The sequence below is a fragment of the Dipodomys ordii genome, unplaced genomic scaffold (genome assembly GCF_000151885.1).
Source record: "Dipodomys ordii isolate 6190 unplaced genomic scaffold, Dord_2.0 Scaffold120, whole genome shotgun sequence".
Taxonomy (NCBI): Eukaryota; Metazoa; Chordata; class Mammalia; order Rodentia; family Heteromyidae; genus Dipodomys; species Dipodomys ordii.
Window position 1 is genome coordinate 3,834,778 of NW_012267336.1, and position 14,314 is coordinate 3,849,091.

Genomic DNA, 14,314 nt, shown 5'->3' on the forward strand with positions numbered 1-14,314 from the left:
CTGCCACTGCGGCAGGGGTGATGATCTCTTCCTTCCTTTGATCATTGCTGGTCAGACAGGGACCTCAGTGTGGCTCTGATGGAAGAGGAAGGGACCACAGCGTCCCCGGAGCAGCAGGAGGACATGCTCAGGACTCCTAGCCAAAGTGGAGGCCCCTCCTCCCTGAGCTCTGGGACTGGGGAGAGGGGGCTGGGGACGGCTGCTCCCTGCCAGGTGCTGACCCATGAGACCGGGGAACAAGGACAAGACCTGGGACCCTTCCTTTTGGGGATAGCAAGTTGTTCTGAGGCTACTGGGGTTCAGCGTATCCCTGCTCCCCACCCCACCCCCAAGGAGGCATGTCTTGCTGGGCTTCTCTATCTCTGGCCCTGTGGGCCTTGTTGGAAGGCCTCCTTGCGCAGCTCTTTCTGGATGTTGATGGTCTTAGGGTTGGGCAGCTTTTGTCCAGCAGTCCATGCTGAAGCTTTGTGCAGCACCTCTGCCTGCCCTGGTCAGCTCAGTAATGAGGAAGACTAGAGAGCGGCCCCCACTGTGCAGACTGAGGCCCAGGGTGCCAGCCAAAGTGCCCCAGGCAGGAGTGGCAAAGCCAGCTGCTGCCCAGGGCAGAGCTTTGCCCCTGACATGTGGCAGGTGCTGGGAGGTGTGGTAGAGAAGTGGGGGCCGAGGAAGAGCTGAGGAGAGGAGGGGTGGCCACGTGGACAGCAGGGGCCAGGCCGACTTGTACTTGATAGAGTGGAATGAGCACCAGTCACGCTAAGCCCCAGGCTGGGCTGAGCTGAGAAAGGACCAGGGGCAGGAGGGTGGTGGCGATGGGGTCACCACAGAAACCTAGTCTAGGCTGCTGCCATGGGTAGCCGGAGCCCCCTAGCTACTTGGGACCTGGCTCATCTACCCTTTGTATGCTGAGTCTTCCCCTTCTCTTTGGCACTGTGGCTTCTCTCCAAGGTGCTGACCAGCTGGAAGTTTGGGGGTGTGGGGGTGCAGGCCCCCTGCCCGCTCTACATGGCTCTTGCCTCGTCTCATTCCACACCCCCAGCCTGCACAAGGAGTTTGTTTTCTCGTTTTGTTTTGCCGTGCTGGGAATTGAACCCAGGGCCTTGTGCAGGCTAGGCAAGTGTTTTAGCACGAAGCTCAGTGGGACAGGTAGACCGGGGCTGACAGCCAGGGCAGTGGGGAGCAGCAAGCAGGGATCAATTCCAGCCAGGTCCTGTCTTTCTGCATCAGGGCTGCTGGGAGCTGAGCCCGGGGCTCTGTCATCCCGCCCTACCTGCTCCCCTCTCATGAGGCCTGGGCTCCAGGTCCGCTGGGGTTGGGTTTCAGGATTGAGGGGCGATTGGACATACTTACTCCCACCACAGTCCTCAGGAAGTAGAATCTAAGCACCCCCATGACTGCCCAGCCTTATGTAAATACCTCTCAGTAGCCCAGGTATGCTAAGGGAGGGTCAGAGGTCAGAGGTCAAAAGGCAGAGACACATTCCTGACCCAAGCAGGGAGGGTTGTCAGGAGATGGCTGTGCTAACTTGGGTCCCTCTTCCCTTTCCCCTCCTTGGCCTGAAAGCAGGACGCTAAGCTGTGAATCCCTGCCCCGCCCATCTGGTCTTGTCTCCAGCTTGCCCTCCACCAGCTGTTACCAAACTTCCTTTGTGTGGAAGGGGAGCTGGGCTTCTGGGGCAGGCATGCTAAGCCTCCTTCTAGATCTACAGCTTAATCCAGGACAGAGCAGCTCGAGGTTTGGGAGCTGGAGGCATCACTCGGGAGACCGCAGCCCAGGGCTGTTGGCAGAGCCACGGGGATGGCTGGCCTGTGGTCTCCAGGGGGTGGGCTCTTGGACCAGGAGCCAACTGAACGGTGGCTTATGTGACCTAAGACCCTGGTCAGGCCCTAGTTCTGATATCACCTGGAGATTTAACCATGAGCTGAACTGCCTAGCATAGATGGTGGGAGCAGGGGCAGTCACAAAAGAACTGTATGGAGGGCTTCTTGGAGGAGGAGGAAGAGGAGGTGGTAGCCCTTGGGCTGTCTGTGATGAGAAAGAAGGGGCATTTGGGACTGGTAGAAGATAGCCATAACTTGTGAACAGCGTGGGGCTGGGGAAGAATTGTCACCCTCATTAGAGCCTGGATGTGCGGTTACCCTGTGGACCCTGGCTGAGCCCAAACCCCACGCTAACCAGCCTGTGAATCCATTTCCGTCTCCAGGCTTCATTGCTTCCGTCTATACAATGATCCTGTAATAGCTGGTCCCTTGCAGAGGTAGACACCCACCATCAGGATGGGGCAGGTCTGGAAAGGGGAGCCAGGGGAGGGTCTTGATCGTGGCAGTGGGGGTCTGATCAAACGGCATGAGAGGCCGATGAGCTCCACAGAGGTGGAGGAGCAGCCAGGAGGCGGAGGATGAAGGGTCATGATCAGGAGGTACACAGAACCATCAGGAAGATGACAGGCCAGAGCAGGAACCCCCAAGAGGTTGTGTTCTAAGGGACCAAGCCTGCATGTGTCTAGACAGGACCTCAGAAGAGTCCTTGAGCCTCGTCTTTGTCATGCGTCGGGTGTCTGGGCTGAGTGGTCAGACGGTGGGGTGGAGGCCCAAAGCACACTGGATCCTTTCCTCCCGCACACAGCCATCATCTGCTCCTGCGTCAGGAGGGGACCATGGGGACCCTGGCTCCACGGGGACCAGGTTCCTTGACATTTTGCAGCAGGGTAATGAAGGATGAGAGGAGAGGGGATTTGGGGTTCTCAGTGGGTGATGAGGCCCTAGGTCTCATCCTAGAAGACTTGGATTTGGCTCCTTCATTTTGCACTTGGTCTTCACCATTTGGCAAAATGAGAGAGAGACAAGAGTCAGGCCTCGGCTCCCTCTCTCCAGCACTGCTCAGTTCAGCGCTCATCGATGGCCTTGCATCCCATCCTGACCTGGCTGGCCCTTGTCCTGCCCATGCCAACCCGCTGGCACCTCATGCCACGGTGCCCAGACCCCCAGCCGCTGCCTCCTCTCCTACACATGGCTGAGGCCCAGCAAACAGGAGGCCACTCGGAAGCAAGTTCCCCTGCTCTTGGACAAGCTGCCTCCTGGCATGGGGCCCAGGGAGCTGGCAGAGACTATCCTAACGTGGCAGGCAGGGGGGTTCTGGGGACGGGAGGGGGCAGGAGGAAGCGGGGGATGGGGGTGAGGGGAAGAAGAAGAAGGTGTGGTAGAGGCTCAGGGGAGGCTCTCCAGGGGCGGAGCTGCGGGGGGGGGCATAGGCCTGGGTGTGGACCCAGGGGCAGAGCGGGCTGTTGGCACTGCGTGGGTAAATAATGTGGGCCCATGGCACACACAAGTGTTTACATAGAAGGACTTGAAATCATTCCAGACCTGCCTTCTGTCCCCCGCAACCCCAGCCCCCCCCCATCCCTGCCCACCCCACCCACCCTGACCTTTTCTTCTTTGTTACTTAGAGGAACCCTTGACAGGAAGAGTTGGAACCAGAGGGAACACCCTCCTTTCTCATCGGCTTTCTCTCTAGCACAGGAAACTGCAGGGCTGCCATGTTAGGTTGGAAAAGTTGGGCACTAAACAGAGGAGGGATGGCAGGTGGAGTTGAAATTCCACTTAGCCCTGTCCACCACGCTGCGTAGCCAGAGAGGAGAAGACGCCATTGTCCGAGTTCTGCAAGGGTTACCCATGAGCTGGCCATGGGCGGGCCCTGGAGCCAGACGCATCTTCCGAGCTGGCTTCTTAACTCGCTCCACCTCCAGGGGCTAAGCCACGGCCAGCCACACGGTGAGACAGAGCAAGCCCGCTCCACAGGGGAGGGGCCAGGGTGCCCGGTGCCCTCCCCACTGCCCCTCCACAGTGAATCCTGCCACAGAGCGGCCTTCTGTCCGTGCACGTGAGCCTCGTCCTCCTCCTCCTCCTCCTCCTCCTCCTCCTCCTCCTCCTCCTCCTCCCTGCCAGCCGCTTCTCAAATTGAACTTGTGCCACACATACACCCCGCCAGGCCTGCTCAATCCTGCTGGCTTCCTCCAGCGTGGCAGAGGTGGCCTGAGGATCTGCGTGTCTACTGAGTGGCCACCACCTCTGAGCGCCCAGCTGAGTGCTCTGGGGAGGGACTTGAACCTCCCTCCCTCTGCACTTTGCCCTTCCACTGCCTATCAACTCCACAGTGCTGGGGCAGTGGGGCGGGGGGGGGGGGGAGGGAGAACGCGAGAAGGAGGCTTGAATGCCTTATCTGCCTCTGCCTGTCTCCAGGTGTTGAATCTCAGGCTCACTAATCACCCACAACTTGCAACCCTAGGGGATTTGGTGAGCTCCTGCCTCTTGCCTCACACAGGTGTGGTCCATTGGAAGTCCTCAGGAAAGGATCTGGGCAAGACTGGAGGACCATGAGGAGCGAGGCTCCTGCTGAGACCCAGTGGTGCTTGGGCAGCAGGGAAGGTGGACATCTGAGGTCCTGAGGGTCTAGGAGTCCCCGTCAGTGGCTCCTGCAGCCACCAGGGAGACAGAGTGGCATGATTTCCACGCAGCCGCACATCCTCGGCGCTTAGGCTCCAGGAGGAGAGCCGAGGGGCTCTGGAGAAGCACATGTCTTGAGGGAGGCCCAGGAGAAACAGAATGTGTCCTGGGTGTGTAGGCAGGACAACTTCCAGTTGTTACGGGAGGGGAAGGGGCACTTCCAAAGTGCTACTCTCCATCAGGCACTGGTACAAAGGCTATGCCTAGAATCCTTGCTACTAGAGAGGCTGAGGTTGGGAGGATTGTGGTTCCAGGTCAGCCCGGGCAAAACGTTAATGAGACCCCTGTTGATATAGTGGGAAGCTGGATGCAGTGGTACCTGCAGGTCATCTGAACAATGCCAGGAAGCGTGAAGCAGGCAGACTGCAACTCAGGCAGAAGCAAAACCCTATCCTGAAATGAACTGGTGAAAAAACAGGGCTGGAGATATTATTTCGGCAGCCTAACAAATGCAAAGGCCCTCAGTTCAAACCCTACTACCGCCAAAGGAAAAAGTAGTGCTACTCTGTGACTCTATTTGTCTCCCCCAAAGGCCCCCACATATAAGGGGATTATGCCCTACTCCCTTGGTCCTTTCTCTCTTTCTTTTTTGGTCAGTCGTGGGGCCTGAACTCTGGGTCTGGGCGCTGTTCCTCAGCTCTTCAGCTCAAGGCTAGTGCTCTACCACTTGAGCCACAGCACCTCTTCTGGCAGTTAATTGGAGATAAGAGTCTCCTGGACCTTCCTGCCCAGGCTGGCTTTATTGTTTGTGGTTTTTTTTTTTTTTTTACTGTATTGTTTTTGTCTTTTCTCTTTTGGTACTGGGGATCGAACCCAGGACGTTGCACTTGCTAGGTAAGAGCTTTGCCACTGAGCTACATCCCAGCTCCCCAGGCTGGCTTTAAACTGTGATCCTTAGATCTCAGCCTCCTGAGTAGCTAGGATTACAGCTCCTTGGTCCTTTCTTCTTTCCCTGGGTGGGTCAGAGAAAGTTCAGGACTGTGATTGTGGCGTCTTCCATCCCCTCTACCTTCCGCTGTCTAAGGCAGGATGACAGACACCAAGTGTGACTACAGCAGGCTCAGTAGCTGGAAGGATTTGGAATTAGGGGCTCCTTGTTTAGGCCTCAGTTTACTCATCTGTCAAATGGGTGCCTTCCACGGTGGGGACCCAGCCGGGACCATTGTCTCAGAAGCCTGTTCTAAACGCATGACATGGTCGGGACTGCTGTGCCCGGCCAACCTGGCTGCCATTTCCCATCTTGTTCTCCCCCTGCCCCCTCTACCCTTCCCTGTCTTTCCCAGCCAGCCCTCCTCTGCTCATTGCCCAGTGACCCAGAAGGCCCAGCCCTCTCCCAGGCCCAGCCCACTCCCACTGGGGCCCTCATCCTTGTAACCAGCTTAGTGGCCCCGTGGGGATGGGGAGGCAGTCAGACCTGACTCTCCTTCCTCTCATTTCTGTAGACGCAGCTGCCGGCCCCAGAAGCATGGGCAGTGCCAGCCCAGGCCTGAGCGACATGGCCCCCGGCTGCCTGCTGCTACCCCCTGATACCCTGCTACGGACGGGCCTGGAGAAGATGGCAGCGGGGGTGGTGGGCCCTGAGAAGCGGGGCTGGAGCCCCAGCCCACCTGCCACGCCTGAGCAGGGCCTATCTGCCTTTTACCTCTCCTACTTCGACATGCTGTGCCCGGAGGATGGCAGCTGGGGGGCCAAGGGCCCCTTGCTGAACACGGCCCGGGAGGAACCAGCAGATGAGCCTGAGCAGTGCCCTGTCATTGACAGCCAGGCCTCGGCGGGCAGCCTGGATGTGGTGCCTGGCGGCCTGGCCCTGGAGGAGCACTCGCTGGAGCAGGTGCAGTCCATGGTGGTGGGTGAGGTGCTCAAGGACATCGAGACAGCCTGCAAGCTGCTCAACATCACTGCCGGTGAGCCTCTCCTCCGCATCCACGGCCCCCAGGAGGACACAGGCAGGGCTGGGGGGCGGGGATGATTCCTACCCATCTCTGCCTCGTGCCCCCGCTTAAGTGCTTCCCTTCATTCATGCTGCTCCAGCCGCTTGTCCTGTCTGCTGCTTCTCAACATTCACCTCAGAATCTTTGCACCTGTGGGTCCTTCGGCCTTGAACATTCCCACCAAATATCTACTCAACTCCTCACCAACTTCCGCTCCTGATTTAGAGGGTATCATCTCCATGAAGCCTACCCCGACCCCTTCCCCACTGAAACACCTCCACCTGTTCCCCACATCGGTCTCCCTTCTCCCCCAGCAATTATGACTGACTGCCACGCTTCCACATTGAAGTATATACTATCCACATTCCCATTCTATTCTACACTCCTGGTTCTTAGGAGAGCACCCTGGACATAATGGATGCTCAGTAAACAGCTGTCAAATAAATCCAACTATAAGCATGTCTTCACCTGCCAGCCCTGTTTTAGAACTGGGGAACAGACTGATGATCACATCACAAAGGTCCCTGTGCTCACGGGGCTACATCTCCGCCGGCCGGGCCCTGCGGTGTGATCACGGAGCTGGTCCGGTGGGTGAGGGACTGCTGCGTCTCCATGCCTGCCCTCTATTGCGTCCTCTCTCCATCGCTGTGCAGTCTTCTCACAAGATGGAGGAGCCTTCACACACATCCCTACCTGAGGCTGTTCCTGTCCATGCTTCTGTCCTCATTTCCCACACCATGCCCACCCCACCCCAGGAAACTCTCCCATGGGGCCTCTTCCCCCACACCCATTCTCCGAACAATGGAGACTGGAACAAATCGTTTTGACCTCCGCAGGAAAATGGGTTTATTAAGTGGGAGCAGCCTTGCTTGCAGGTCACCCAGCTGGGGCACTGGCTTGGATCATGGTGTTCGCTTAAAGGTGCCACAGCAACCCCGCTCCCCAGCCTGGCCCTGGCTCCAAGTCTGTGCTCTTCTGGGCTCCCCCACAGAGCAGCTGCCCAGGGGACATCTGTGACCCAGCCAGTGACTCCTCTCTTGGCCCGAGGCCTGGAGCTTCCCCATAACCTCCCTGTGCCCTGCTGCTTATTAATTCCACCTGTGAGCTGAGTGGTTACTACAAAGCCAGCCCTTTGTTGGGTGCTGGTCAAAGGGATGAGGTCTCTTGACCTTGGTTTCCTCATCTGTAAAGTCCCAGGATGGTGAGAGTAGTATTGGGTTCCTCCCTCCCTTCCTTCCTTCCTTCCTTCCTTCCTTCCCTTTCTTTTTGGTTGGTTGTGGGGTTTGAATTCTGGGCCTGGGCGCTGTCCCTCAGCTCTTCAGCTCAAGGTTAGTGCTCTACCACTTGAGCCACAGAGACACTCCCAGCTTTTTCTGTTTATGTGGTGCAGAGGAATCAAACCCAGGGCTTCATGCATGCAAGGAAAGCACTCTACCACTGAGCCACCTACCCAGCCCCTCTTCCTTCCTTCCTTCTTTCCTTCCTTCCTTTCCTCCTCCTCCTCCTCCTTCTTCTTCCTTTCTTTCATTGGTCAAGGGGCTTGAGCTCTGGGCCTGGGCGTTGTCCCTGAGCTCTTCAGCTCAAGGCAAATGCTCTACCACTTGAGCCACAGCGCCACTTCCAGTTTTCTGGTGGTTAAGTATCTCATGGACTGTCTTACCTAGGTTGGCTTTGAACTGTGATCCTCAGATCTCTGCCTCCTGAGTAGCTAAGATTACAGGAATGAATCACCAGCACCCGGCTTACAGAGATAACTTAGGTTAAAGTTGAGTTTGTTTCAGGGCCCTGGCTCCTCCCTCTCCTTCTTCTCCTTTGGGGGGACATCTGCCTTCAGGGAGACCCTTGGGGTCCTGTCTGGATGTGGCCATACTTTAAGGAGAACAAGGTCCTGGGTCACAGGACTCAGAGTTCCTTATGGGTTTCCAACCCCTGCCCTCCCACCTCCCCAGGGCCACCTTTGGCCACTCCCAAGCTGAGAGGGTGTCTCTTGCCCAGACCCCGGGGACTGGAGCCCTAGCAACGTTCAGAAGTGGCTACTGTGGACAGAGCACCAGTACCGGCTGCCCCCTGCAGGCAAGGCCTTCCAGGAACTGGGGGGCAAAGAGCTGTGTGACCTGTCTGAGGAGCAGTTCCTCCAGCGCTCGCCCCTGGGTGGGGAGGTGCTGCATGCCCACCTGGACATCTGGAAATCAGGTAGGATATGGCACAGGCGGGGCTCTCTCTTTGGCTGCAAGCTAGGGGCACTGAGTGGGCAAATTGGGCTGGGCATTACCCAAAAGATTGCCTGGCTTCTTTTTCCTTTTAAAGGAAAACAAAACAACCTTTTAAGGATTTGTTTTACTTCATTTTGTAATTAAAGAAGTAGTGAAGGGGCTGGGAAGGTGGCTCAGTGGTAGAGCACTTGCCTTGCATGCCTGAGGCTCTGGGTTCAATTCCTCAGCACCATATAAGCAAAAAGAAAAAAGCCAGAAGTGGCACTGTAGCTCAAGTGGTAGAGCCCTAGCCTTGAGCTGAAGAGCTGAGGGACAGCGCCCAGGCCCAGAGTTCAGGCTCCATAACCGGACCCCCCCCAAAAAAAAGAAGTAGTGAAAAGGGCCAGAGGCATTGTTCAAGGGGTAAAGCTCCTCCCTAGTAAGCACAAGACCTTGAGTTCAAACCCCTAAACAACAAAACCCCACATCTGTGATGCATTCACACAACTGCCCTATTGTTTTGCTGTGCTGTTTCCCTGGGTCAAGGCACCTGCCCTGAGGAGCCGGGAATGACTTAGGGGGACAGGACCACCACATGGCACATGACAGTGCCTGCTGGTGTGGGATGAAGAGCCAGGAGGTGCTAGGTGGAGAAATGGGGAGATCAGAGGTGCCTGGTGAATTGCGGCCACGGGACAGGCTGCTGAGATCATCATGCCAGGCCTTTAGCAAAGTGCAGATCTCAGCACCAGGCACAAGCGGCCCCATTTCACAGGTGAGGAAACTGAGGCACAGCATCTGAACAATCTGACCCCTGCAGGTTTTATAGGCCCCCAGCTCTGAAATCCTAATTCCCCTTCCACAAGCGGCCCCTGTAAGCAGCTCACCTCGCCACACTGGCCAGAGGCACGAAGCAGCAGGGGACACCCCTGTGGGGCTTCTGCACCCCACAGCCTCCACACTCCCCCTTCCCGCGTGGGACCTCTCCTAGGTCCACAACTTCCTCTCCTTGCCCTGCAGCGGCCTGCATGAAGGAGAGGACCTCGCCTGGGGCCATTCATTACTGTGGTAAGTTGGGCACGGGGCGGCGGGGACCAGCGGGGACCCGCGGGGACCCCAGGCAGGGCCATGGCTGGGGAGGGGCAGCCAGGGCTGCCACTCATCCCCCCTTCCCTGGCCTCCAGCCTCCACCAGCGAGGAGAGCTGGACAGACAGCGAGGTGGACTCATCGTGTTCCGGGCAGCCCATCCACCTGTGGCAGTTCCTGAAGGAGCTGCTGCTCAAGCCGCACAGCTACGGCCGCTTCATCCGCTGGCTCAACCAGGAAAAGGGTGAGCGGCCGGTGGACAGGGCGGGCACCACACCCGGCGGGCACCGCGGAGGGCGTGGCCTCGGTGGGAGGCACGGAGGGGCGTGGCCTTGGCCTGAGGGCTTAGGAGTGGGGTGTGGTTGGTGGGAGGGGGATAGAGGCGGGGCGGGGCTTGATGGGCGGGGATAGAGGGGCGTGGCTTTGGCAGGAGGGCCTAGAAACTCCGCCTTTTGTTCCTTACCTCACTGGAGGCTGGAGGCGCTCCTTGGGCTGAGTCCAGCCCCAGAGGCTGGGTCAGTCTGAGTCTTCAGCCTTCTCCTGGCCACGCCCCATCCTGTTTAGGACCCTCAGACCACCAGGTTCCTGCTAGATACAACACAGCAGGGGCTTCAGCCTGTAGGGAACGGTGTCACGCTGCCCTTGTCCATCGTTGCTTGTGGAGGGGTGAGGGAAGAAGGGAAATGCAACCCGAGCCACAGGTCTAATACGAAAATTTCTAGTAGCCACATTCGGAACATTCGAGACAACAAAAAAAAGTGAGTTAATTTTAGTAATATTCGTTGTACATCCCTAATCTAAAAAATCCAAAATCCAAATCTTCTTGATTTGTTTAGGGATGCTTAACCAACCAGTAAGTTTATGCAAATACTCTAAGATCCTAAAACCTCCATAGCTGAGACACTTTTTTTTCAACATATAAGTATAAAAAAATTCTTGAGATTACTTGGCTAAGTCTTAGAAATCTCATGTGTTAAGATATTTTACATTTCCAAGCCAGGCATTAGTGGCACACACTTGTAATCCTAGCTACTCAGGAGGCTGAGATCTGAGGATAGCAGTTCAGAGCCATCCTGGGCAGGAAAGTCCTTGAGACTCTTGTCTCCAACTAACTACCAGAAAATCAGAAGTGATGCAGTGGCTCAAATCGGTACAGTGCTAGCCTTGAGCAAAAAGAGCTGAGGGACAGAGCCCAGACCCAGAGTTCAAGGCTATCACTAATTAAAAAAAAAAAAAAGCTGGGTGCCATTGGCTCATGCATGTAATCTTACTCAGGAGTCTGAGATCTGAGGATCTCAGTTCTAAGCCAGCCTGGGTAGGAAAAGTCCATAAGATTCTTATCTCCAATTAACCACCAGAAAACTGGAAGTGGAGCTGTGCCTCAGGTGGTAGAGCACTAGCCTTGAGCTGAAGAGCTGAGAGACAGCACCCAGGCCCAGAGTTCAAGTCCCATGACCGACAAAAAAAAAAAAAATCAGGGGCTGGGAAGGTGGCTCAGTGGTAGAGTGCTTGCCTCACATGCATGAGGCCCTGGGTTCAATTCCTCCGCACCACATAAGCAGAAAAAGCTGTAAGTGGAGCTGTGGCTCAAGTGGTAGAGCACTTACCTCGAGCTAAAGAGCTGAGGAACAATGCTTAAGCCCAGAGTTCAAGCCCCATGACTGATCCAAAAAAAAAAAAAATCACATATCCAGGGCATCTCAATTGAGACTAGCTACATGAGGCTTGTCAGTGCTCAACTGCCCAAGAACTACACATGGCTACCATACTTAGTGTGCATGTGAGCACTTGTATGGGTGCACCAGGAGCTGGTGACTTCATTCTCCGCTATTTACCGGACCTATAGAACATGTTTGCATACAGAAACTTAACCCTTACTCTAGCCAGGGAGTCAGTGTCCTGGTCCCCACAGCCCCTGCCTAGAGCTGAAGAAGGCCTTAACACTAGTTCCTTGACTTTTCCACAAGATTGACTTGCTGGTCTCATCTTTCTTGCTGATGCCTTCCGTGTACACTCTGGCCTTCTTTGACCTCTTTTGCTCCCTTAGGCATCTTCAAAATTGAGGACTCTGCTCAGGTGGCCCGGCTGTGGGGCATCCGCAAGAACCGGCCTGCCATGAACTATGACAAGCTGAGCCGCTCCATCCGCCAGTATTACAAGAAAGGCATCATCCGCAAGCCAGACATCTCCCAGCGCCTTGTCTATCAATTTGTGCACCCCATCTGAGGGCTGAGAGAGCCCTCCCTCCTGCCCACCTCTGTCTCCACCAGGCCCTGAGCTTGAGGAATAGCTGCTGCTCCCAGGGCTTAAGGGAGCTCTCTGGGACCCCGGGGCGGGGATGCTTCCTCTCAGGCCTTACCACTCATATGCACTGTCCCCTGGAAGACAGAGGGAGCCAGGCTGCTCCCAGGGGAAGGTCCTCTCTTGGCCTTAGATTCACTGAAATTCCCAGAGCAGAGCCTGCAGTATGGCAGGGACTTAACCATGGCCATTTGCAGTACCACCTTCTCTCTTCTACATCATCCTTGCCCACCCATTCTGCACCATGCCTGGCAGAGTGCTAATCTTCAGTACCCTGAGTTGAGGAGCCAGAGGCTGCCCAGAAATAAATAATAAAGATACAAGAGAACTGACAAGTCCCCAGTAACTGGGCACAGAATAGTCCAGCTCAGAGACCATCAATGATCAAAAGTAGTTGTGGGCTAGGTGCCAGTGGCTCATACCTATAATCCTAACTACTTAGGAAACTGAGATCTGAGAATCTTGGCTTGAAGGCAGCCCAGGCCAAAAAAAAGTCCGTGAGATTATCTCCAGTTAACCAGCAAAGAGTTAGAAGTGGAGCTGTGGCTTAAGTGGTAGAGTGCCAGCCTTGAGCAAATAAGTTATGGGACAGGGCTGGGATGTAGCTCAGTGGCAAAGCACTTGCCTAACAAGTGCAATACCCTGGGTTCAATCTCCAGTACCAAAAAAAAAAAAAAAATTAAGAGACAACACCTAGGGCCCGAGTTCAAGTCTCAGTACAGGCATGAAAACAAAACACAACAACAGAACAAAAGTGGTTGTGGTCAGCAGGGCCTGTGATGGTCAGGAGAAACCTCCTGGGAGAATGTGGCACTGAGCTGTGACTAAAAGTTAAGGACTAGCTGGTTGGAAGAAGCTTATGGGAGGAGGCAATGAGCCCTCCAGGCCGAGGAGAGGCTAGATCATCTAATATCCTTCATCCCTCCAGGGCTGGAAGGGGGAGGTGGGCTGGGAAGGAGGGCCAGCACACAGGTCTAGAGAGAGGAGGGAGGCCTCTGCATCTTGCTGTACTGTCAGGCAGTGCCTGGTGCCTGGGATGGGCCAGGGGGCCCAAGCCCTTGTCTCTAGACCCTGGCTTTGTGTACTCAGTGGAAGAGAGTGAGGCTTATTTGCAATTTCTGCTTTGTGAAGACCCCACTGGTGCCGTCCATGAAGCTGGGAACCCAGGGTGTCGATGTGAGAACTGCCCTCAGTGCTGGGGAGCGAGGGGTGTGTTTGTGCATGGTGGGGGACCAAGCCTACCATCCACTCTCCTGACAACACAGCCTCCTCATATTTCCCCAATGTTTACTCACGTGTCCTGAGGGCCTATTATGTGCTGGCTTTTTTGTCATTGATTTCAACTATGAAGTAGGTGTCTCCCATTTTGCAAAAGAACAGCAAAATGGTTAGGTGATGCTCAGCCACACAGCTGATCTGGAATTAAATAGCAGAATCTGGAGCTGAACCCATGCCATCTCTCCCCAAGGACAAGGCTCTCCCTGCCCCTCCACCCTACCTGCTCCAGGACTGGCCCACATCTCACCATGTCATACTCGTAGCTTCTGAGGCCAGTCTTCCAAGAGGCAAGGCAGGGAGCCCATGCTACCCAGACCACCAAGGGTTAATCCTTGCCCTGTCTTGCTAACTTCTGCCTCCAGCCATTTTATTGTCTTGTAGAAAGTTCACTCCTGGCACTGAGCAAACAGCACTCTGGCATCTGTCAGCTGGGATTGGACCCAGAGCAGGAGGGGCCCTGCCTCAGGCCTGTGCCTGGCTGGATCCCGGCTGTCTCCCATCCCACAAGGAGGGACACACTGGGACCCTGGCCAGAACTAGGCTCAGCACTGCCGAACTAGTTTTGTCTCCAACCTGCCTGCCCTGCCTCCCACAAGTCCCTGGAGACACCTGCTTGGGTATCCCAGCTAGGCCTGGGCCTCAGCTCAAGCAGGACTGGGGAGGAGACTGGGTAGGAAGATAGCCGCGGCCATCTACAGCCACCTTGAAATGGGATCCAGGCTGAACCTGTGACTCATGTCTCGTTCCACAAGAAATCTAGCTGGGATTGGAGGATAGTGGGGGGGGGGGAAGAGCCTGGATTGGACCTAGCAGAATCATCGAGTCCAGCACTTTGGTGTTGCCACTTGCTTTACAAATCAAAACTTGGGCTGGGAATGTGGCTTAGTGGCAGAGTACCTGCCAAGCACACATAGAGCCCTGGGTTTGATTCCTCAGTACCAAATACACAGAGAAGGCTGGAAGTGGCACTGTGGCTCAAGTGGTAGAACACTAGCCTTGAGCAAAAGAAGCTCAGGGACAGTGCCC

General features: G+C 55.8%; 1 protein-coding gene across 2 annotated transcripts; it reads left to right on the forward strand.

The window, feature by feature from the left end:
* The first annotated feature begins 5,964 nt into the window (after positions 1–5,964).
* Spdef (SAM pointed domain containing ETS transcription factor) lies at positions 5,965–11,962 on the forward strand. 2 transcript variants are annotated; one of them, XM_013029611.1, is made up of 5 exons: positions 5,965–6,403; positions 8,426–8,623; positions 9,643–9,690; positions 9,807–9,953; positions 11,757–11,962. In XM_013029611.1, the coding sequence occupies exons 1-5, from the start codon at positions 5,965–5,967 to the stop codon at positions 11,933–11,935; spliced, it is 1,011 nt and encodes a 336-aa protein (XP_012885065.1). In that variant the 3' UTR covers positions 11,936–11,962. The 2 variants fall into 2 exon arrangements, with proteins under 2 accessions (XP_012885065.1, XP_012885066.1); XM_013029612.1 differs by lacking the exon at positions 9,643–9,690 and having other exon boundaries at positions 11,757–11,935.
* The last annotated feature ends 2,352 nt before the right edge of the window (positions 11,963–14,314 follow it).